The sequence below is a fragment of the Grampus griseus genome (genome assembly GCF_964374135.1).
Source record: "Grampus griseus genome assembly, chromosome: 3".
In the NCBI taxonomy this organism is placed as follows: domain Eukaryota; kingdom Metazoa; phylum Chordata; class Mammalia; order Artiodactyla; family Delphinidae; genus Grampus; species Grampus griseus.
Genome location: NC_139019.1, coordinates 126,623,605 through 126,648,163, shown reverse-complemented (window position 1 = coordinate 126,648,163; position 24,559 = coordinate 126,623,605). Strand labels below are relative to the sequence as shown.

The following is a 24,559-nucleotide window of genomic DNA, read 5'->3' as shown; positions in this document are numbered from 1 at the left end:
TAGATGTTGGGGGTAGGAGTTTATTAATTAATTAATTAATTTTTGCTGTGTTGGGTCTTCGTTTCTGTGCGAGGGCTTTCTGTAGTTGTGGCAAGCGGGGCCACTCACTATCGCGGCCTCTCTTGTTGCGGAGCACAGGCTCCAGGCAGGCTCAGTAGTTGTGGCTCACGGGCCTAGTTGCTCCGCGGCATGTGGGATCCTCCCAGACCAGGGCTTGAACCCATGTCCTGGATTCTCAACCACTTTGCCGCCAGGGAAGCCCCCCTATTCTCTTTTACTGTATCTCTTTGTGTATGTATATATGTGTGTGTGTGTATGTGTATGTATGTATTAGTGATTGCACTAAGAATTACAATATGTGTAACAGTCTACTTAGAATTAATATCTTACCAGTTCAAGTGGAATGTACAAACCTTATCATCATATAGGTCTATCATCTCTCCTTTTTGTTGTACTTAGTCTTATGTATTACATCTGCATACACTGAATACCCCGTCAGACAATGTTATAATTTTTGCTTTTACCCATCATATTTTAAAGAGCTCAAAGGAAAAAGAATAGTCTATTACATTTACCCAGGTGTTTACCAGTTCTGTTGTTCTTCCTAAATTCCTGAAGTTTCAAGTTGCCCTCTGGTACCATTTGCCTTCTATTTAAAGAATTTCCTTGAGCAGTTCTTTTAGAGCAGGTCCATTGGTGATGAATTTTTAGTGTTTCTTCATCTAGAATGTCTTTATTTCACCTTCTTTCCTGAAGGATATTTTTATTGAAGATAGGATTCTTGATTTACAGTTCTTTTATTTCAGCAGTTTTAAAATGTTCTTATGCCTTCTAGTCTCTAAGCTTTCTAATGAGAAATCCACAACTCATTCAAACTTACTTCTTCTATGTAATGCACCATTTTTCTTTGATTCTGTTACAGATTTTTTATTAGTTTTTTTAACACCTTTATTGGAGTATAATTGCTTTACAATGGTGTGTTAGTTTCTGCTTTTTAACAAAGTGAATCAGCTATACATATACATATATCCCCATATCCCCTCCCTCTTGCATCTCCCTCCCACCCTCCCTATTCCACCCCTCTAGGTGGACACAAAGTACTAAGCTGAGCTCCCTGTGCTATGCAGCTGTTTCCCATTAGCTATCTATTTTACATTTGGTAGTATATATAAGTCCATGCCACTCTCTCACTTTGTCCCACCTTCCCCTTCCCCCTCCTCAAGTCCATTCTCTACATCTGCGTCTTTATTCCTGTCCTGCCCCTAGGTTCTTCATAACCTTTTTTTTTTAGATTCCATATATATGTGTTAGCATACGGTATTTGTTTTTCTCTTTGACTTACTTCACTCTGTATGAGTCTCTAGGTCCATCCACCTTGCTACAAATAACTCAATTTCGTTGCTTTTTATGGCTGTTATTCGTTTTTAAAAATGATACGTCTGAGTGTGGATTTCGTTGGGTTTACTTTGATGTTCAGTGAGCATCTTTAATCTGTAGGATTATGTTTTGCCAAATTTGGGAAGCATTCAACCATTCCTTCCTATAGTTTTTCTGCGCTGCATCCTTTCTGAGTCTTTGACTCAAATGTCAGATATCCTGGGATTATCTTTTGGGTTCCTGAGGCTCTGTCCATTTTTTTCCAATATCTTTTCACTTTCTTTCAGATTGGGTAATTTCTATTGATCTTCAAAAGTTCACTAGCTCTTTTTTATGTCATTTCTGTTCTTCTATTGAGCCCACCAAGTCAGTTTTTTACTTCATTTTTTTGTTGTAAAATTCCCTCCTTTTTTTTTTTAAGAAGATGTTGGGGGTAGGAGTTTATTAATTAATTAATTAATTTTTGGCTGTGTTGGGTCTTCGTTTCTGTGCGAGGGCTTTCTCTAGTTGTGACAAGCGGGGGCCACTCTTCATCGCGGTGCGCGGGCCTGTCACTATGGCGGCCTCTCTTGTTGCGGAGCACAGGCTCCAGACGCGCAGGCTCAGTAGTTGTGGCTCACGGGCCTAGTTGCTCCACGGCATGTGGGATCCTCCCAGACCAGGGCTCGAACCCGTGTCCCCTGCATTAGCAGGCAGACTCTCAACCACTGCACCACCAGGGAAGCCCCCTCCTAGTTTTAATGTTTGGTTACACTTTCTAGTTTTCCATCCTTTCGAAGAGTGTTCACCCTTATTTCAGAGCATTTGTATAGTGGCTTCCTTAAAGTCCCTTAATAATTCCAACATCTGTGGCACCTCACTGTTGGCATCTGTTGAATGTCTTTTCTCAGGAGGATTGAGATTTTCCCACTTCTTTGTATGCTGAGTATTGAGAAGTGCAAGCTGAGCAATTTTGTATTGCATTCTGGATATATTGGATGTTTGAATACATCAGATTCTGGGTCTTGTTTAAATTAAATGTACTGGTTGAGTGGTACTTTGAATTCTGATCTTCTTGCCCAGTCTGCCTGCTACCATTTACCTTTCAGAGTCTGAAAATAGTTGTTGCATTCATTCTGTCCTGGTTTTATAGCTAAATTCAGTAGACTGCATGGAGTGTGCTTCCTCCATCTTACCTGGAAACAAACCTGTCTTGATAGGCCAATTAATTAAGCCCATAATTTATAAAAATTAAGCCTGTGGTTTTTATATAGCTGATCTTATCCATTTTTGACAGCTCGATCACATTTATGTTACTGAACATTCTTTTCCTTGTGTCACTGCCCACTGTGACACAGGCCCCTTATATACCTGGGCCTTTGGCTGTACTACACTTTCCTGTTGTCTGTCCTATTTCGCATCCCACCCAGTGACTAGTCATTTCCCTCTTATCTTCTTTCAGCCAAGAGAAGGTTGGAATTTTCCAAAAGGAACTTTGTAGAGGAGGCAGGATGAAAAGTAAACTCTGTGAATTTGAAGAGTGATAAGTCCAGCTCTGCACAGCACTGCCCAGCCTGGAGAGCCCTTGCATGTCCTTTTCTCACCCCTTAGAGACAACTAGGCCAGGCTTCTTTTGACCCATTTCACAACTGAGTCAACAGGAGTTTTAGGTATTTCAAGTGATCTCCTCCAGTTTTAGAGAAGCAGAATTAGGACCAGGTAGATTTCCTGGCCCCAAATCTAATGTACTTACTGTAGTTTTGTGCCACAGTTTGACAACTAATGAGTCAATGATTTTGTGATTTGGCTAACCCAACTTATAGAACATTGGCCCTGTGCATTTTCCACAGCACGCTGTGGCCTGAGATTAACAGCCTGCCGCAGACCTTTGGATCTTCCCCTCAGCCAGGTGTGGGTGGTACCCACAATCTGGTAGGGTTCACAGTTCTTCCCAGGATCTCATTTGTTTCCCCTTCCATGAGCTTCTATTAAATATCTACTATAGTTCTGGTACAGCCCCAAGCCCATGAGATAGGAGGAGGAATAAAAGCATTCTCAGACTCCTGGTCCCCATGATCCCAGGGGGTCACCTGGGCTCTCTGAAGCTCATGGGGCCTGCCGGACAGCTTTAGGGTGAAGTGTCAGGGATCTGAGCTCACAGTGGTCTCCTTTCCCTCCAGTCCTCCAGGCCTCCCATGAGCAGGATAAAGAAGCCCTTACCCGCTCCTTCCAGGAGGCCAAGGCGGCCCTGCAGGTGAGACGGGTTGGGCCATGTCAGTCTCTGTGATGTGGCCACCACACTATTATGTTAGCTCAGGAGGACTTGGTCTGAGATGAGGGTTGGCCTGTTTTTCAAGGACCGCTGGGAGCATCTTGGAGACTTCATGGGCCTGGGGCCACAGTGTGATTAGAGCGATGGGTGGATGCACAGGGACCTGTGGAAGCAGGAGAGGAGGTGTCCGAGCCAATCTGGCTGGTCAGGGACTTCCAAGAGGGATTGAGATCTAAGCGGGAGTCTGAGGGTGGGTTAGAATTTTTCAGATGAAGAAGGGTAGGAAGAGTGCCTTAGGTAGGAAAAATAAAATAAAAAGTGTTTAAAGCCATGAGGAAAGGGAAAAAATATAGAGTACCTGTGGAACTGAAACAAGTCCAAGATGACTGGGTATAGAGTGTAAGTGGGAGACAGCTGAGGCCAGAGAGGGAGGCAAGGAGCAGACGGTGGGAGTCTGTGAGCCATAGTAAGGGGGTGCACTGTCCTAAAGGCAATGGGCAAGGTTCGGGGGGAAGAAATCCTTGGCAGGGGAGCAGTATGGAGACAGGAATGCACCTGGCAGCTGGAAGAGTGATGTGACGTTGGCTGCAGGAGAAGCGTGTAGAGGAAGCAGTGAGAGAAGAGAAAGGGCAAGGACACTGAGCCCGGTTTGCATGTATTTTGAATGCCAGACTACCACCGGCCTTGAATGCCCTGACATCGTCCCCAAGGGTATGGAGAGGTGGGGCTGTGTGTTTCGAGCAGTGGTTGAAGTAGCTAGAGCCTGCACTGTTGGGCAGAGCAACAACAGACTGAAGAACCCAATACTGACCCCTCTCTGTGGGGTGGAGAAGTCCACCTCCAGCCTTATGGGCCAGGGGTTCATCACCTCCCTTCTCCAGGAGACCACGGACAGACTGACCGCACAGCTGGAGGCCTTCCAGGCCAAGGTGAAGAGGGTAGAGGAGTCCATCCTAAGCCAGGACTACAAGAAGCACATCCAGGTAGGCAGCAGTTCACCCGCAGCTTCTCCTTCTTCCATCTCCAGGGAGGTCCAGGTCTGGGCAACAGGAAAGGCCAGTCCCTCTTCAAGGACAGGGCTCAGACCTGACACTCTTACCTTCACAAGGGTCTGGAAGAAACGGTGTCCCCGTGTCACTGAGGGGGAAGGTAAGGTTCAGAGAGAGGCATATAGGATGGTCAAGAGCTCAGGCTCTGGACTCAGAACTAGGCGCAAAGAGCAAACCTACCACTTAGCACAAGCGACTTGACCTCTGTGAACCACGGTTTCCCCATCTGTGATGGTGTGAGCACAATATGCACTATTGAATAGAGTAAGATAAAGCACATTAAGCACTTTCCATGGGCCAAGAGAGGGAGGTGACTTGTGAAAGTCAGAGCTGGGGGCAGAGCGGGTAGGAGGGAGGTCGCCCGTGCCCCGCTGCCCCCTCTGCCGGATGGTCTGCTGAGATCGCTCTGTGCTCCTGTCTAGGAGTACGGGAGCCCCAGCCAGTTCTGGGAGCAGGAGCTGGAGAGCTTACACTTTGTCATCGAGATGAAGAACGAGCGAATCCACGAGCTAGACAAGCGGCTCATCCTCATGGAGACAGTGGTCCGTGGCTGGCAGCGGCTGGTGGGGGATGGTAGCGGGGGCAGCTCATGCTTCTACTTTCTGGGCACTTCCTCTGTCAGGTGTGCAGAGGGAAGGCACTTTGAGGAGGGCCCAGCCTGGTCCATACCAGCTGTGACCTGCCACCTGTGCCGGCCCTTGAGCCGCTGAGGCTGGTCTGGGTCCAACAGTGACTCCTTGTCATCCGGGTCCTATACATTTCTTGACTGCTCATGTTGCTGTCACTTGGGTGACGCTGGGCAGGTAGCCGGGCTAATCAGGAGGGGCTGGCAGATGTCACAGGTCGGGCAGGGGCTGAGGAAGAAGTCAAGGCTGAAAAAAAAAAAAGTCAGACAGATTTGGAAAGCCAGAGTCAGCAAGGACAGGCCTGGGCAGTGGTGGGCATTGGGGACACAGGTGGCTTTGTCTCCAGGAGAAGGGAGGCCTTGGGAACCTAGGGTTGAATCCAAACGGATTATGTTACATTGTCCTGGAAGAAGTTCCCTGTCCTCTTGTGTGGCGCACAACCTAAATTTTAAATCAGACCATCTCAGAGCTTCCCTATAAATTTTTTTCAACCATTTCTGTGGAATAGCATAACGGATACACTTACATTTTTATACATTAGATACTTCTGACTTTTGGAGAACCAAAATACTCCTGTGAACTGATGGAGATTTTAAATAGTAGTGGCGCTCTTCTTTTTTTAATACTCATCTGGCAAAGCGAAAAGCTGGCAGTCCTGTGTTCATGCCTTAGCTGTATTGTTCCAAGTAATCTTATTGCTTCACGAAATGTGACATTTGGTCTCAAGTAAATCAGTGTTTTCAGTGAGCACAGATAAGAGGGAGGTGACAGCACACATTGTGTCGAGCGAGGTTGGTGGCTTTCTGAGCTCGCTCTTATTTGTCACAGAAAGAAAAAAACCTGCTGTTGGAGGAGAAAATCACCACCCTGCAGCAGGAGAACGAGGACCTCCACGCCCGAGGCCGCAACCAGATGGCTGTGTCCAGGTAGCTGCTCCCACCCCCCTCCTCCCATCCCCACCGCTTTTTTTGTGAACTTCCAGTTGGGAGAGTCTCCAAGAGGCCCTGGGAATGGATTGACGTGGGCCCAGGCCTGTCTGGGGAAGGCGGCTCCTCTTTGCTTGGGGGGTCAGCAAAGGGAAATCCCAAGGGACCGGCTCTGCCCGGAAACAGAAGTCACAGGGCTGATTAATATCTGTTTGTCTCCATCCTGGCTAAGTGGGCTTCATGGGAAAGCCCAATCCAGGAAGAAGGAACAGGAAGCGTAGGGTTCAAGAGGCCCAATGAATGAATGAATCGGTTGTAAGGGATCCGTAAATAAGAACTAAGATCACGTGTCAGATGTAATTTGTTGACTACACATTATCTCATCGAATCCTCATAATTACTCTAACAGCCAGTCCCGTTATCATTCCCATTTCACAAATTCACCAAGAGCGAATACCTTGTCCAGAGTTACACGTCTCAGTGGTGGAGCAGATCTGAACCCAGAGCTGTCTGCTAAACTTCAGACAAGCCTAGAATGGGATACTAGGGCCGTCTGTTCAGTTCCCCCAACTGGTTCAGAGGCTGAGAAAAGGCCGGGGTGGGAGTGGGGCTTGGCGGGGGCGCGGTGTCTGAGGGCCACACTCCTTGGTCAACAGCTTTTTTTTCAACAGACCAACAAATTACATCCGACACATGATCTTAGTTCTCATTTACGGATCCCTTACAACCGATTCATTCATTCATTGGGCCTCTTGAACCCTAAGCTTCCTTTCCTTCTTCCTGGATTGGGCTTTCCCGTGGAGCCCACTTAGCCAGGATGGAGACAAACAGAGTTGCCTTTTGGGACAGGCAGACGGGGCGGTGGGACCCCGGGGAAGGCTTCCTGGAGAAGTGGGCTGGTCGCTGCAGTTGATGGAGACCCCGAGGGGCGGTTCCCCGCAGGCAACCCTGGGCTCTGTCTGTGTCCACAGGCAGCTCTCTGAGGACCTGCTTCTCGCCCGAGAGGCCCTGGAGAAGGAGTCGCAGTTGCGCCGGCAGCTCCAGCAGGAGAAGGAGCAGCTGCTGTACCGGGTCCTCGGGGCCGACGCCTCCCCCGCCTTCCCGCTGGCCTCTCTCACCCCCACTGAGGTCTCCTACCTCGCCACATAGCGCCTGGACCGCCGGGATGCTGTGGTCACAGCTTTCTCTCGAGGACTTGGCAGAGAAAACAGCAGGGGCCTCTTGTCCCTAGGAGGGGACAAGGGTGAGAGTGAGATGGGGAGCCAGGATGTGCGGCCAGTCAGCCCTGGGGGCTTGGGCCACGTACACTCACCCTCGGGGCTTCGGGGGCCCCTCAAGTTGGCGCAGCGGACAAGGAAGAAGAGCCCTTTCCTCCCTCCCCTTCTGTCTGTTCAGATCGGGGGGTTCTGAGGCTTTCCCCAGGGGCAGCCATGCCATATTGGTCATCTGACCAAGAGGAGACAACCCACTGGTCCTCACTTCCCGCAGCCATCCCCCCAAGCCCCACTCCCACCCCGGTCTTTTCTCAGCCGCAGAACCGGTTGGGGGAACTGAACAGAAGGCCCTAGTGTCCCATTCTAGGCTTGTCTGAAGTTTAGACTAGGGGCTGGGGGGCAGGGGAGGACAGGGGCCACATGCTGTGAATCAAACTGGGGCGGGTGAGTGGCTGGGAGGGGGGCACTGGAGGCCCTGCCGACTGGGCAGTGAATCGGGCATGGCACCGGTCCCAGGCCCAGAATCCGGTCAGTCTAGGGGTTACCGGCAGAGCTGCTGCTCCTGGACCGGGCAAGGCTCACTGCCCTGCACTCCCGGTCCCTCGGCCTCAGTGCCATCAGGACACGGGGGCCACCTAGTGGATCTAAGTACCCTCGACAGCCAGAGCTGGTACCTCATCCCTGTACTGATGAGGAAACCAAGGCGGGGAGTGGGACCCGCAGAGCCAGGACTAGGGCCTCACCTGTCATCCAGGTTTCACCTTATCATACTTTTTCTTCCTCCCCAGGCTCTGGGAGGTCATGTCTGAGACTTGGTCTTTCTCCTCCTTGCTCTGACTGCCCCCCACCCTTACCAGTGCTCTCTGTCATTCCTGCTCTCCACTTAATTCCTTCTACCACCCCTGACCCCAGGCCCACGGATCCTGGCCCTCAGCCTCCCCGTCAGTGCAAAGGGGTGGCTCGAATAACTAACCCCAGCAGGGCTGTCCAATCCTGACTGTGGATTCAAGATTCTTCTCAGGAAGTGTTGGGTCATCTGGAACCAATAACAATCCCACCCCTGTTATAAGCATTTTAATTAAATGCTTTCATACACACCTCTCTCCTTGATTTGCAAAAGATCCTCAAAGCAGGTTCTTACCCAGCTTTAGCAGAGAGCAAACTGAGATCACAGAAGCCAATGGGCCATGCCTGGGGTCCCCCAGCCCCCCGGACCATCACGTAGGAAAAGTCAACTCACAGGAACTGAGGTTTCCTCTGTCATCCCAGACTGCCTTCTTCATTCCCCCAGATGTGGGCTTCATCCATTTCTAGTTCTAGGGGTTCAGATGTGACTCTGTTTCTTCAGCCCTGGGCAAACAGGTTTTCCAGGCGCCTTGGGGACAGCTCTGGAGTGAAACAAACACACACATACTTCTTCCTATAACTTTTCCCAAAGCCTGACTAGGATAGGCTAGTTCATTGGACGTTAATGGTCACAACCAAGAAAAGAATGGGTAGCCAAGTAATTTGGGAAACTCTAGGTTCACTCAAGTTAAACAGCTCTGCAAACCGCAGGATTTCTCAGAGCCTTTAAGATGCTAACATGCACTGCAAACTCCCAAGGAGGAAGCAAAGCGTCCAGCATCTCCTAAACAAGTTTCTCCCCCAACCTGAGCACTTCAGGCTGCAGAATGCACTTTAGAAAACATCGTTCTAATTGAGAGAGCTGAGGGCTGGAAAAGGGGCAGGTTGTGGGAAGTGGGGTTTCCCTCATGCAGCCCGTGGTGGTTGTGAGGAGGTGAACTGAGGTCCTACCCTCACCCTGGGGCAGGCAAGCTATGGAAACTAAAAAACACGTGATAGGGCTTCCCTGGTGGCCCAGTGGTTGAGAGTCCGCCTGCCGATCCAGGGGACACAGGTTCATGCCCCGGTCCAGGAAGATCCCACATGCCGCGGACCGGCTGGGCCCTTGAGCCATGGCCGCTGAGCCTGCGCGTCCGGAGCCTGTGCTCCGCAATGGGAGAGGCCACGACAGTGAGAGGCCCACGTACCACAAAAAAACAAAAAAACCCACGTGATACTGCCTTGATTTGGCCCCTGTTTTTCTGGGAGAGGGTGGAGGTGGGTCCTTACTCAAGGCCTCTGCTAGGGGCAGGGATCCTTGAGGAGTAAGTCCTGGGGCCTGGGGGGACTCACCAGAAGTTCTGGGCTCCTCCTCAGGTACTGGGGCCCCACGGGCCCTGGCTTTGCTCAGGCTTGGCATAAAGGCTGGCTCAAAGGCTGGCTGTCAGAATAGGGTGAGGCCACGAGGCTGAAACAAGAGGTGAAAGCAGTGATGGGCTGGCAGAGTGTAGGGGGTGAACGTGAAGGTTCTTTCTGCTCTGCAAGGGGCACCTCCTTGGCATCAAAACCACCGAGGTTCATACGGTCACCTACCCCTGCTTCTACCTACTGCTCTACACCTGGATGCCAGGGAGCGAGGGAACACAAGGACACGGGTGGTAGCTGTCCCTGGGCCCTGAAGGTTCATGGCCTGGCAGGTGTCAATGCCAGCGTCCCCGGCCCAGGTCTCTTCCACATATAGGGTGTTCCCTGCATCCTACCTGGCTTTCCTGGCGTACCTGTTCACATCGCCATGGGCCTGCTCACTGACATCAGCGGGTGGATCCAGCTGCAGAGACAAAAAAAACCTGTCCATCAGCTGCCCCAGGTGCCATCTCTGACTGGGGCACAGTGGGCAGGTTAGAGGCACAATGTACCCCTTCAGGGAAAGGAGGAGCGACTCGGCCAAGGGCACACCTCAGTATTAGAGCACCTGAAAGGCCAGGTTCTCTGTGGAAAAACAAGCTGTTCAAGTCCCTGGGGGGAAGCTGGGGTCTCCTCCCCGACTCAAGGAGAAGCAGGAGGTAACAGCACTTTCCGGTGTGGGTTTTATTGCGCTCTGCTTCTGTGGGGATGTTAAGGGGTGTTCCCTCCACAGAGCAGGGGCAAAATTTGTTTGGTAAATAGTCAAGCAAAGTGAAACTGGGGAGACTCAGACCACTGAGTCTAGCACGTGTCCCTGTATGTTTTGAAGCTCCAAGGCAAATGCCTTTAAGAGGCAGTGTTTTCCTAAGACGCTTTTTTTTGGAGAAGGGGGTGGTATGATTTTTTTGGTTTTCTGCCATTCCAAGGAACATGTCTGTGGAAATGCTGGCCCAGCAAAGCCAGTGTCTCCCAGCCATCGGGGTGTTCTTTTCCCTTTGTTGGGTCTCAAGTTTCCACTTTTGACAAGTGGGAGAATAATACCTCACTCTCTCTACTTCCTAAGGCCTCTGGGGGCCTCACCTTCAAGTCTCTGCACCTCAAATTCCGGCCCCTCCAGGAAGGTCTTTTAAGAATTCCTAAAGTCCGCATGGTTGGTAGCCTACTGCTTAGCACAGTTCTTTAGATGTTTGAGGTTATGGGTTAAGTTCTTTGAGAGAAAAGAACATCACCACCACCACCTGGGGAAGGTCTGGGCCCACATGGGTTGGTCACGAAACCGTTACTAATGCATTTAGTCCATTTCCCATCACATACACACCCAGCCTCAGGGCATGAGCATTTGTTCAAGACCCATTTTCATGGGATTTGGGCCACTTTGGTCTCAGCTTGAGTGTCACCTCAGAAGACTCCCTGACCACTATCTCAGTAGACCCTCTCACATTGTATCCTCGATAGAGCACTTAGTATTGTGTAGATGATCGTGTTTGTTCACCTCCCACTTCTTCCTCCCCATTTAGACTGTAAGCTTGCAGAGCGGGGGCAGCCATCTTTCTCTTTAATTCGTCATTGTAGTCTCAGCACCTAGTTCAGCGTCTGCTCTGTGGTGGGTGCTCAATAATTGTCAGACAAATTAAAACAAATTATATATTTTTATACAATAAGCTGATAAGTAGTTCTACTTGACAAATGAGGAAACTGAGGCCCAGAAAAGGAAGTGACTTCCCCAAGGTCACTCAAAGCAGCAGTGTCAGAGTTGGGACTAGAATGCAGATTGCTCAGATTCCCAGTCAAGCCATGTCTCCCCTCTGGCTCCTGGCCCTGATCCCAAGCCTTCACTCCCACGCCCCTGCCCCGATACACCACCACCACATACACACTCTGCCTCCTCTTACCTTCTGCCCTGGATATTCCCAACTCAAGTCCACAGCCACCTCTGGCTCACTCAGAACTATGTAGATCACACTGAAGTTCTCTCCCAGTCGTACTGATGTTGCTGAAGCTTGGATGGTGGGTTCGGGTGAGAAAGAAGGGTCTGCCATGGAGAGTAGGGGAGAGAGATGGGGACACATATGTTGGATTATTGTTAGAATGGCTGGAGTGAAGGTCTGGGTCAGAGCCTGAACAAGATGGCTGCGCAAGAGGACATGGAGCTCACGTCCCTTCCACAAACACATCAAAAATACATCTGCGGGGCTTCCCTGGTGGCACAGTGGTAGAGAATCTGCCTGCCGATGCAGGGGACACGGGTTGGAGCCCTGGTCTGGGAAGATCCCACATGCCGCGGAGCAACTAGGCCCGTGAGCCACAACTACTGAGCCTGTGCGTCTGGAGCCTGTGCTCCGCAACAAGAGAGGCCGTGATAGTGAGAGGCACGCGCACCGCGATGAAGAGTGACCCCCCCCCCCACTTACTGCAACTAGAGAAAGCCCTCGCATGGAAATGAAGACCCAACACAGCCATAAATAAATTTTTTAAAAAATTAAAAAAAATACATCTACGTGTGCAACAAGTCTCTCAGAATACTAACTGGAAACTGGAAGAGTTCCTGTATAATCAAGGCTATGAAAAGATTCCTGCAGAATCGGGTAGGGTGGGAAGAAAAGCATTGGGTCAGCACCTGTGAGCCTGGGAGGGGACTAAGGTAAATCAGAGAGGTGGATGCTCGCCCTGGAGAGTGAGTAGGTTGAGCCACATACTGGGTGTCCCAGTCCTGGGGTCCTACACGGAGGGGACAAGCCCTCTTGGCTGCTTGCAGAACCAGTGGGACGGACAGAAGTGCTGGCAAAGCCAGGACTCCACTCATGAGGAGTACAGGGCTACCAGCCTGCCAACAGACAGGGTGGAGAGGTCTACCCTAGCAGCAACTGCCTCGCCACAATCCCCAACCTGAGCTGAGCGAACACCCTGGCCCCACTCGCTCCACACCACGGCCTGGCGCTGGATCTAGGAAAGCCCGGACCTGGGAAAAGACTATCTAGGGCTGCAGAGGTGACCTGGGGGCCTGGGGTGTGGTCCAAGTGGGGCAGCAGTGGCCACTGCCGGCGCTTACTTAAACAGCACCACAGAAGCAGCCCAGACTTCTGACTGCAGCGCAGCCACTTCAGTTCCCGCCACCACAAGGCCACCATCCCCAGTAGCAGCCTAGTGAATGCTCCAGCTCCACCCACCCCGTACCACAGCTTTGCACTAGATCCGGGACAGACGAACACAACGGGAGCGACGCGATCATGGGCTGGGTCTGAATGGAGCAGCAGCCACCTACACAGGCAGTGCATCAGACCCTTGTAAGCACGGGAGCCCCACTTGTTTCAGCATTACCCTCCTTTGGGGCAAAGGCCCCAGTGCAGGGAGGAGGAAAACACACTTAAAAGGCAACAGAGCCAGCTTGAGCCTGACCCTCAAGTCATCTACTCCATCAACTTGGGAGCGGGCCCCACCCAACAGGCCTATGACCACCACTGAGCAGACAGTGAGTCCCACCTCACACCCTGTGCAGGCTCTGGCTTCTCCAATACCAATCACACCCCTTTCTCAAGGTCATAGTGGTCAGCACACCCTGAGGAAAGATGTGGCTGGTGTCCACATCAAATCCAGCCCTCACACTGAAGACACTGGCACACACAGTCTACATAGGGATGCTCCCACATAAAAACACCACTTTGAGACCACAATAAGTAACTGTTTTGCCTAAATTCATACAGAGAGAAAGTTAAATAAAATGAAAAGGCAGAGGAACTACTCCCAATTTAAAGAGCAAGAGAAAACCCTTGAAAAAATAATGAAACAGATAAATCAGACTACCAGACAATGAGTTCAAAAAGTTGGTAATAAAAATGCTGAGTTAAGAGAATTGATCTATGCACAGATCATTTTAATAAGGAACTAGAAACTATAAAGACCCAAGCAAAAATAGATAATTCAGTCTCTGAGATTAAAAGCAATCTAAAAGCAATGAATAGCAGACTAAATGACACAGAATGCCTAAGTGATCTGGAAGACAGAATAATGCAAATCACCTAATCAGAACAGCAGGCAGAAGGATAAGTGAGAAGAAAGAAAGAAAGAAAGAAAGAAAGAGAGAGAGAGAGAGAAAGGGAGGGGGAGGGAGGGAGGGAGAGAGAAAGAAAGAAAGAGAAAGGAAGGGAGGGAGGGAGGGAGAAAGGCAGGAAGAAATATGCAAGATCTATGGGATAAAATAAAATGTGCTAACATCCACATTACAGGGGTTCCAGAGAAGAAGAAGGGAGAGAAGGGGATCAAAAATATATTTGAAGAAATTATGCCTGAAAACCTCCCAAGTCTAAAAAAACAGATATCCAGGTACAGAAAGAACAGAGAGTCCCAAACAAGATGAAATCAAACAGACCCATACCAAAATATATCATAATCAAAACAGCAAAAGTTAAAGAGAATTCTAAAGGCAGCAAGAGGAAAAACGAAGATTCATATACAAAGGAACTCCATAAGGCTATCAGCTGCTTTCTCTGCAGAAACTTTGCAAGCCAGAAGGAAGTGGCATGACATATTCAAAGTCCTAAAAGGGAAAACGCTGCAACCTAGGATACTCTACCCAATAAGATTATCATTTAGAATAGAAGGCGGAACTAAGAATTTCTCAGACAAGCAAAAACTAAAAGAATTCATCAATACTAAACCTACCCTAAAAGAAATGTTGAAGGGTCTTCACTAAATGGAAAAGTAGTAAGACTCTGCAGGAAAGAGAAAATCCCAATAAGAAAAGCAAATATAAAGATTGAAGATCACTTAAATAAGCCAGTACTTAGATCAAAAAAATTTTTAAAGCAACTACAACTAAAACAAACAGTAAATAGTTAAGGATGAAGATGTAAAATATGACATCAAGAGCAAAATCTGGGGAGGGGGAGTAAAAATATAGATCTTTTCGAATGTGTTTGAACTTAAATGATTATCAATTTAAACTAGATCATGGTAACCACAAATCAAAAATCTATAATAGATACACAAATCAAGAAGAAAGGAACTCAAGCATACTACAAAAGAAAATTAAACCATAATGAGGGAATTCCCTGGTGGTCCAGTGGTTAGGACTCTGTGCTTTCACTGCCAAGGGAAACTAAGATCCCACAAACCATGTGATTTTGCCTAAATAAATAAGCAAACAAACCACAATGGGAGAAACAAAAAGAAGAAATGAACAAAGAACTACAAAAACAACTGGAAAACAAGGAATAAAGTGGTAATAAGCACATACCTATCAAAAATTACTTTAAATGTCAAAGGACTGGTACAGCCACTACAGAGAATAGTATGGAAGTTCCTTAAAAACTAAAAACAGAACTACCATATGACACAGCAATCCCACTCCTGGGCATATACCCAGGAAAAAACAGAGTTCATAAAGATACATGCACCCCAATGTTCATTGCAGCACTTTTACAATAGCCAGGACATGGAAGCAAACTAAAGGTCCATCAGCAGAGGAATGGATAAAGAAGATATGATATATATATACAATGGAATATTACTCAGCCATAAAAAAGAACAAAATAATTCCATTTTCAGCAACATGGAGGGACCTAGAGATTGTCATACTGAGTAAGTCAGACAAAGAGAAATATGATAGCCCTTATATGTGGTCTCTAAAAAAATGGGTACAAATGAACTTATTTACAAAACACAAGTCAAGTCATGGATGTTGAAAACAAACTTATGGTTACCAGGGATGGTGGGGGAGGGATAAATTGGGAGACTGGGACTGACATATACACAGTACTATATATAAAAGAGATAACTAATAATAACCTGCTATATAGCACAGGGAAATCTACTCAATGCTCTGTAATGGCCTATATGGGAAAAGAGTCTAAAAAAAAAGAATGGATATGGATATATATATATATATATATATGCCATGCACCTGAAAGTAACACAACATTGTAAATCAACTATACTCCCATAAAAATTAAAATTAATATGTATGAAAAAATGTCAATGGACTACATGTTCCAATCAAAACACACAGGGTGGCTGATTGGATAAAAACAAGACCTTTTAATATGCTGCCTACAAGAGACTGACTTCAGGGTCAAAGACGAACAGACTAAAAGCAAGGTGATAGAAAAAGCTATTTTATGCAAATAGAAATGACAACAAAGCAGGGGTAGCAATACTTAGACAAAACAGACTTTAAAACAAAGACTATAACAAAAGACAAAGGGCATTATATAATGATAAAAGGAGCAATACAAGAAGAGGATATTATACTTGTTAACATACATACCCAACATAGGCACACTTAAATATATAAAGCAAACACTAACAGACATAAGGGGACAAACTGACAATAATACAATAATAGAGACTATAACACCTCACTGACATCAATGGACAGATCATCCAGACAGAAAAAACCAATAAGGCAGAGATCCTAAGAGACACAATAGAGCAGGTGGACTTAATTGATATCCACAGGACACTACATAGAAAAAAAAGCATAATATACATTCTTTTAAGCCTGCATGGAATGTTCTCCAGGATAGATCACATACTAGGTCACAAACAAGCCTCAACAAATTTAAGAGGCTAGAAATTATATCAAGCATCTTTTCTGACCACAACAATATGAAGCTAGAAATCAACTACAGAAAGAGAAATGGAAAAACATGTGAGAATTAAACAATATGCTCCTAAAAAAAGCCATCATGTCAGCAATGAAAGCAAAGAAGAAACCAGAAAATACCTCAAGGCAAACGAAAATGAAAACACTACTTTCCAGTATCTATGGGATACAGCAAAAGCAGTTCTAAGAGGGAAGTTCATAGTGATACACGCCTTCCTTAAGAAACAAGAAAAATCTCAAACAACCTAACCTACAACTTAAAAGAATAATAAAAAGAACAAAGCCCAAAGTCAGTAGAAAGAAGGAATAAAAGTTCAGAGAGGAAATAAAACAGATCAAAAAAAAAAAAAATAGAAAGGAAACCAAGAACTGTTTTTTTTGAAAAGATAAACAAAATTGACAAACCTTTAGCCAGGCTCACCAAGAAAAGAGGGGACTCAAATAAAATAAGAAATGAAAGAGGAGAAATAACAACTGATACCACAGCAATACAAAAAATCATTAAGGGAACACTATGAACATTATACACCAACAAATTGGACACCTAGAAGAAATGTACCAATTTCTAGAAACAAATGGCATGCCAGGACTTGAGTCAAGAAGAAACAGATGGGGCACTTCCCTGGTGATGCAGTGGTTAAGACTCCGTGCTCCCAATGCAGGGGGCTCAGGTTCTATCCTTCGTCAGGGAAATAGATCGCATGTGCATGCCAAACTAGAGTTTGCATGCCACAACAAAGGAACCCATGTGCCACAACTAAGACCCAGTGAAACCAAATAAATAAATAAATAAAATATTAAAAGAAACAGACAATTAAAACAAGCTGACCAGGAATTCCCTGGCGGTCTAGTGGTTGGGACTCCGCGCTTCCAGTGCAGGGGATCCCTGGTCAGGGAACTAATCCTGCAAGCCATGTGGCATGGCCAAAAAAAAAAGAACAAACTGATCATTAGTAGTGAAACTGTAATTTAAAAAACTCCCAGCAAACAAAATTCCAGGACCAGATGGCTTCACTGGGGAATTCTACCAAATTTAAAGAAGAACTTATACTGATCCTTCTCAAACTATTCCAAAAGACTGAAGAGGAGGGAACACTGTCAAAGTCATTCTACAAGGCCACAATTACCCTGATACCAAAACCAGACAAAGACACTACCAAAAAGGAGAATTACAGGTCAATATCTTTCAGTATAGATGCAAAAATCCTCAAAATATTACCAACCTGAATTCAACAATACATAAAAGGAATCATATACCATGATTGAGTCACAAAAGGCTGGTTTGTTCAATATATGCAAAATCAGTGTGATACACAATGTTAACAAAAGACAAAACTCACATGATCTCAATAGACACAGAAAAAGGATTTGACAAAATTCAACATCCACTCATGATAAAAACTGTCAAAGAGGGAACATATCTCAACAAATAAAGGCCATTTACAACAAAACAACAGCCATCATAATACTCAACAGTGAAAAGCTGAAAGCTTTCCCACTAAATTCAGGAACAAGACAAGAATGTCCACTCTCACCACTTCTATTCAACATAGTAGTGGAAGTCCTAGCTACAGCAATCAGACAAGAAAAAGAAATAAAATGTATCCAAATTGGAAGGGAAGAGGTTAACCTGTCACTATTTACTTATGACATGATACTCTAGAGAACCCTTATGTCTTCACCCCAAAACTATGAGAATGAGTTCACCAAGGTAGCAAGATAAAAGATTAATATACAGAAATCTGTTGTGTTTCTATACATTCGTAATGGAATATCAGAGAAAGTAAAAAGAAAAAAAATCCCATTTAAAATTACATCAAAAAATTAATACTTAGGAATAAACTTAACCAATGAGGTGAGAAACCTATACTCTGCAAACTGTAAAACACTGATGAAGGAGACTGATTATTCAAAGAAATGGAAAGATACCCCATGCTCTTGGATTAGAAGAATTAATATTAGTAAAATGGCCATACCACCCAAAACAATCTACAGATTTAATGCAATCCATACCGAACTACCCAGGACATTTTTCACAGAACTAGAAGAATCCTAAAATTTGTATGGAACCACAAAAGACCCAGAATTGCCAAAGCAATCCTGAGAAAAAAGAACAAAGCTGGAGGTATAACCCTTGCAGACACCAGATTATACTGCAAAGCTACAGTAATCAACCAGCATGATCTTGACACAAAAACAGACGCATAGATCAATGGAAAAGAACAGAGAGCCCAGAAATAAACCCACACACCTACAGTCAATTAACCTATGACAAAGGAGGCAAGAATATACAATGGAGAAAAGGCAGTCTCTCCAAGAAGCGGTGCTGAATAAACTGGAAAGCATATGTGAAACAATGAGATTAGAATATTCCCTCAAACCATATACAAAAATATACCAAAAATAACCCTCAAAATGTTTTAAAGACCTAAATGTAAGACCTGAAACCATAAAACTCCTAGAGGGTAACATAGGCAGAACACTCCTTGACATAAATCATAGCAATTTTCTTGGATCAGTCTCCTAAGACAAAAAAAAAATAAAAGCAAAAAATAAACAAATGGAACCTAATTAAACTTAAAAGCTTTTGCACAGCAAAGGAAACCACTGACAAAATGGAAAGACTACCTACAGAATGGGAGAATAGTTGAATAGAATGAATAGGTGGAATAGTTAAATTGATAAGAGGATCAATGGTTGAGATGGTTGAATTGATAGAGGCCGTGTGAATGGGTATAATGAATTAATGGAGGATGGATGAATGGAATGGTTGGTTGGAGGAAGGGTGAATCAGTGGAACAGTTGGAGAATGGGTGGGTGAATAAACAGGATGACCTGATGCAAGCTAGCTTAAGCTGATTGGCTGGCAGTCAGACAAGGTGGTTGAACATGTGGAGCATTGTTAAATCTGGTTGGTTGTTTAGAGCTCCATAATCCATAGAACCCCAACCTGAGGTGCCCAAAGGAGGCATCTCTCCCCATAACCTCCCCCTTCCCTGCCCACCCAGAGCCCTAGGTTCATGCACAGTGGATGCAGATCAGCACGTACTTGGTAGAGATTCGTCTCGTGCCACCCAGGCTTGCCAAGCAGAAGAGAGAGCCAGCCAAGGAAGCTCAGGGCCAGTGGATGGTGAAGCCCTCTTCACAACAAAGGAGATGTCTGTCCTCACAGATACAGAGAACAAACTAGTGGTTACCCGTGGGGAGAGGAAAGAAGGGGTTACTATACAGGGGTAAGGGATTAAGAGATACAAATTATCATGTAGTAAATAAGCTACATGGATGTACTGTACAATACAGAGACTATAGCCAATATTTTACAAAAACTATAAATGGAGTATAACATTTAAAAATTGTAAATCACTCTATTGTACACTTGTAACTTATACACCAACTGTACTTCAATAAAAAAATAATAAAACTTGAAAAGGAGACGTCGGTCTCATCCATGGGGACCTCCTTAGGGGCTAACTCCCAATGCAGTGTCACCTGGGCCAGGGCGTTGGTCACCTGACAGAGAACTGGAACTGGCTGATAGCTGCATGGCTGCACCACCTCATATAATCCTCTGTGAGGACAAAGAGTTTCTCTGGGTCTGGAAGGAGAGAGAATGAGCTTGACAGATTTGTTGCTTCCTGATGCTCTACCACCACCCACAAGCATAAGGTCCCTGGTGGGGACTTGAAATCCTACTTTACCTGCCTATCCCCATTCTCTACGCTCTTGGCTCACATGGTGTCCTGTACTGAAGGCTAAAGACCAGTCTGCTAGTTTCAGTTTTGTCATCAGTTTGCTGTGCATCTTCAGTCTCTTTCCCTCTCTGATCTTTAGTGTCTTCATTTGTACAACAAGGGGTTCAGACCACTCAGTCTCTAAGGGCCCTTCTCTGTGAAAAATATCACAGGAAATACTGAAGTAGAAGTCCAGATTTCCTAATCTTGCCACCCACTACCTGTGGGATCTTAAAGCGAATCACTTTCTTCCTCCGAGCCTTGGTTCTTGTTTGGTTTTTTTTCATCAAGTAGGAGCAATAATTCCGCTCTGGCCTATTTTGCAGAGTTGATAACAAGCAAATGAGATACTGGATATGAGGCACCAGGCCTGTGGGAGGCAAACGTTCATCAAACTCTTTCACGGTACTTTTAGCAACACAATCTCAAGTCAGATTCTTCGGTGCATAATGGTGCACTGAGTAGGAATTAACTGGAGACTAGCTTTCTAAAGCAGTGCTACCAATAGAACTTTCTGTACCTGTATCTGTGTTGTTGAAGATGTAACCACTAGCCACATGTGGCTATAGGGCTTTTTGAATGTAGCTAGTGCAACTTAACTGAATTTTCAGCTTTTAGTTCATTTAGGTTTAAATAGCCCTATCTGTTGAGTGGCTTCTGTATTGGGTGAAGAAGCTCTAGAATTAGACAAATGCAAAGGTTCTTAACCTGGCTGCACAGTAGAGTCACCTGAGGTGTTTTTAAGGTAACCAGTCCCTGGGCCCCAGCTGCAGACTAAGTCCATGGGGACCTGGCTTGAGGAGGGGGGTTGGTATCAGCGGTTTTAAAGCTCCCCAGGTGACCCTGATGTGCAGCCATAGCTGGGACACACTGGCTGTTGGTTCCCATATCTTTCTGAAGATTGGAATCAGCTATAGGACTTGGTAGGCTTCTAGATTCTGTCCAGAGTTAATGGCAGTGGGGCCTAAGAATCTGTTTTTAACAGGCTCCCAGGTGAAGCTGACAGTCATGATCAAGACCCTCTAGATTAGCTTACCATTACTGCTAGGGTTGGAACTGAGGAAGAGAGAGACCATGCTGAGTCTAGAAGAGTCATCTCTTTCCTCCGTTGCACAAAGGTGGACTCTGATTCCTCCATTCTACATGCAACTAGCCATAAAATCCCAAAATGTCACAAGAAGGACCTTAGAGATCCACGAGTGCAATCCTCTCATTTTATAGGTGGGTCTAAGGAGAAATACTGAAGACAGGTTTGAAGGGCTTTCTGAGTTGTTTCTTGGAGACCCTGACTCCAGGGCACCTGTGAAGATGAAGGTCTTCCCCTGGAGGTCCTTGCTGTCTACACACATGCTGTCCTGGCAGTGCCAAGCCCACCAGCTGTATTCCCATCTCTGTGCCCTTAGATTCCACCAGCTGTAAGTGACTGTGCTGGCTGAAGGGATTGATTCTGAAAGACAGTCGGTGGGCAGTGGGCCGGGGCGGGCAGGAGATGGGGATAACCTGAGACACCGAGTGAGCAGCGTCTGTTTAGCTGACAGTGCCCTTCCCCAATTTTTATCACTCCACCCACCCTGTCTTCCCCGATCGAGCTATCAGGATTTGTATTGGCCCTACCCACAGTTTGATCGGCTCTCCTATCCCACTGACCTCAAGTGCAACTTCTGATTGGTCCATCTTCCCCCGCACTGACGTTGCCCACACATTGCAAATGAAATCTCCCAAACTCCTTTGCCCTTCTTGGCTCCTTTCTTGTGTCCCTTTGTTCAGGCCAGCAAATGCCCTCTGAATGCCTCCACCTGCCAAAAGATGCAGAGTCCACAGAACTCTCATTTTAAGAGACTCAGTTGAGGGACTTCCCTGGTGGTCTGGTGATTAGGACTCCAAGCTCCCACTGCAGGGGTCATGGGTTCGATCCTTGGTCGGGAAACTAAGATCCAGCATGCCGTGTGGTGCAGCAAAAAAAAAAAAAAAAAGACTCAGTTAAGGGAGGACAAATTTTCTGAACCCGGTTTTATATCCCAACCTTTGCCCGATTTTCTTCCGGACTTGGGTGGGCAACACTGTGGGACCAACTTTGCCTTTATTTATGCCTTCCCTGCGATGGAGCACCTGACAGGAGGGTGGTCTCCAGCCTGACCTCTAAGCACAGATAGGTCAGTCTTTTGGCCTTACCATTGCCACCGTTTTCCCCACAGGCACTGTTTGCTGCCTCCACAATTGACATCCCAAGACTGTGGACAGCCTTACCTCCCATTCTGTAAAACCACTAGGCATCTGACGGGTCCTGTGAGCCCATCTTACTGTGCCTTTTAAATGCCTATAGTTGCTTGTAATGGGATGCCCAGTGTGGGTTCTGGGCCATTTTAATCCCTATAAAGACTTATCAAAGTGCTTGACAACTACTGCCTGACATCCTCTGACCCACCCCCTGCATCCATTTAGGCTGTCACAGGAGTTCTTCCATCCCATACCTCAGGCATCCCTAACCCTCCTCTTCCAGGTTCACAGGGGCCCTCCAGCAGACCACCTTCCGCTGGCAGCTCTGGGGGCTCCCCAGCCCACAGGCTCAGAGTCCCCCACCTTTTGGAATCGGCCTCTCCTTAGCACCTGGGTCAGGATGGAGGGAGCTGGGTGGCTTGGGACTGCGGCCTCCACAGGCGTCTTCATCTGCAGGGACTTCTGGCTCTGGTCTGATTTGGGTTCTATCACCTGGAGCTCCAGGGGCCTTCGCCTCACCAGGGCTGGCTGCTTTGAGGCTCCTCTTTTCTGGGCTTTGGAGTTCTGCCACACTCTTGGATTTCAGCTGCAGGGAAGAAAGGGTGAGTCTGGGGTCAGCCTCCACCATTCTGTCCTTTCCTCACCCGAGCAGTTGACAGAACCACAGAGCTCTGTTGTTTTTTATACTTACTACTACTACACAAGTAATTCTCACTCTTTAAAGAAAAATTATAAAATACAGACAAACCAAGAAAAAGGATTAAATTTGCCCCAAAACTTACCATCCAGAGATAACCACCATGAGTATTTGAAGCATATTTTCCCAGGGCTTTCTAATGCAAATATTTTAAATAAATATTGTTAAAATGGAATATAATACATATTAATAATCTGCATTTTCAGTTAGTATGTGATTACCATTCCATGTCAAACACATGTGGACCAACATTTTTAATAACTTGAATGGTATTTCATGACAGTGATGTATCTTGATTTGGGGGTATTTGGGTTTTCATTCTTAGCCCAAATAAACCATTTTGCAATTATCATCTTGTTCATGCACCTTCAGTCAGGTTGCTTCCTTAGAACGAATTCCTTAGAAGCGGAACTGATGGTAGGCTATGCAAGGGACCTTACACGTGTTCGTACCCAAGCTTCCACCAGTATTTCAAAACCTTCTAAGCATGCTCCAAAAGAGGGGGCTTAACCTGCACTTAGATATGTCTCATGATCGGGAGCTTGGTATTTAAATATACCAATAGCTACCTTTCATGTTAGTGTTTCTGGAACAGGACTAGCCCTTTATATACATCTTATTTCATCCTCTTAATGGCTGCAAAGTATTATTCTGATTTTACAGATGAGGAACTTGAGGCTCACGGAGGCTAACTTTCCCAGGGTATGTGGGGAAGTAGGAGACCCAGAACTCAGACCTAGCTCAGCCTGACTCCAGAGCCCACGGTAATTCCACCAGCAGTGATCTTGACGCTGAGTGGCTCTGGCTGCAAAGCAGTCCTTTCAGATATGGACTCACTATCTCCAGCTTTTACCACTGAGCTAATTATCTTCCCTGTGGAAGAGGAAGTGGAATCATTCCACATGCCTGCCTGCCACGCCAGCCCCCAAATCTCTCTTCATACAGAGGAAGTTGTAAATTTATACTAAGTCCCGAGGCTCTTTTCCTTCCTAATAGTTACCAGATTCATCCTTTTCTATCACCACTGTTAACACCACACAGTCAAACCTGTGATCAGATCGCATCTAGACTGTTGCAGTACCTCCCAGCTAGTCTTCTCGCCTCTGTTCTACTATCTTACACACAACATCAGATGCATCTTCTTAAACCACCATGTTACAAAAGCCTTGGGCAACCCCTTCACTGGTATGGATGGCAGGGGCCAATCGGGGCAAGGAGACTCTGGTACAGTGTCTGGGCATCAGTAATAGTAAAAAGTCCCAATGGAGTTTAGCAATCGTCCTTTTTTTATGGTCCCAAACCACCATCACCAACACACAGGCACCCAATGGGCAGAAACAAAACAACAAAGGATCCAAACCACCACTTTCAAACCTGAGTCCTCTGGTTTTCACCACTGTTAAGAAAAAACTACACTCCTGTTTGCTTCTCCTTTGTTCTTACACTATGACCACACTCACAACATTTCTGACACGAGATGTGTGGATTTTTCCACCCCTACCCTAAACGATTCTGGGACACCAGCTGCATGTCCTACAATTCAACTCAATTCTGACAATATCCACCTGGAGAGAGCATCAGATTTTTCCCCCCCCCCACCACCACCATAGGTTAAGGGCTCAGTTCCAAAAGACTACCCCT

At 46.3% G+C, this 24,559-nt stretch overlaps 1 protein-coding gene and 1 pseudogene across 5 annotated transcripts in view; one reads left to right on the top strand and one right to left on the bottom strand.

Moving 5' to 3' along the window:
* Window positions 1–9,362, top strand: part of CCDC69 (coiled-coil domain containing 69) — a 37,401-nt gene extending 28,039 nt beyond the window's left edge. For 2 of the 4 annotated variants that reach the window (XM_082652489.1, XM_082652488.1), the window contains exons 6-10: window positions 3,537–3,610; window positions 4,510–4,611; window positions 5,100–5,219; window positions 6,132–6,229; window positions 7,201–9,362. In XM_082652489.1, the coding sequence (XP_082508615.1) occupies window positions 3,537–3,610; window positions 4,510–4,611; window positions 5,100–5,219; window positions 6,132–6,229; window positions 7,201–7,378 (572 nt within the window). In that variant the 3' untranslated portion in view covers window positions 7,379–9,362. The remainder of the gene's footprint in view (window positions 1–3,536; window positions 3,611–4,509; window positions 4,612–5,099; window positions 5,220–6,131; window positions 6,230–7,200) is intronic. The other 2 variants (XM_082652491.1, XM_082652490.1) reach the window with 1 other exon arrangement.
* A 1,077-nt stretch (window positions 9,363–10,439) lies between these two features.
* LOC309819895 (platelet-derived growth factor receptor-like protein) lies at window positions 10,440–22,849 on the bottom strand (annotated as a pseudogene). Its single transcript has 4 exons — window positions 22,567–22,849; window positions 19,696–19,783; window positions 19,300–19,413; window positions 10,440–11,704 (listed from the first exon to the last, which is right to left on the bottom strand). The product of its transcript is annotated as a platelet-derived growth factor receptor-like protein (transcript).
* Window positions 22,850–24,559: the final 1,710 nt, after the last annotated feature.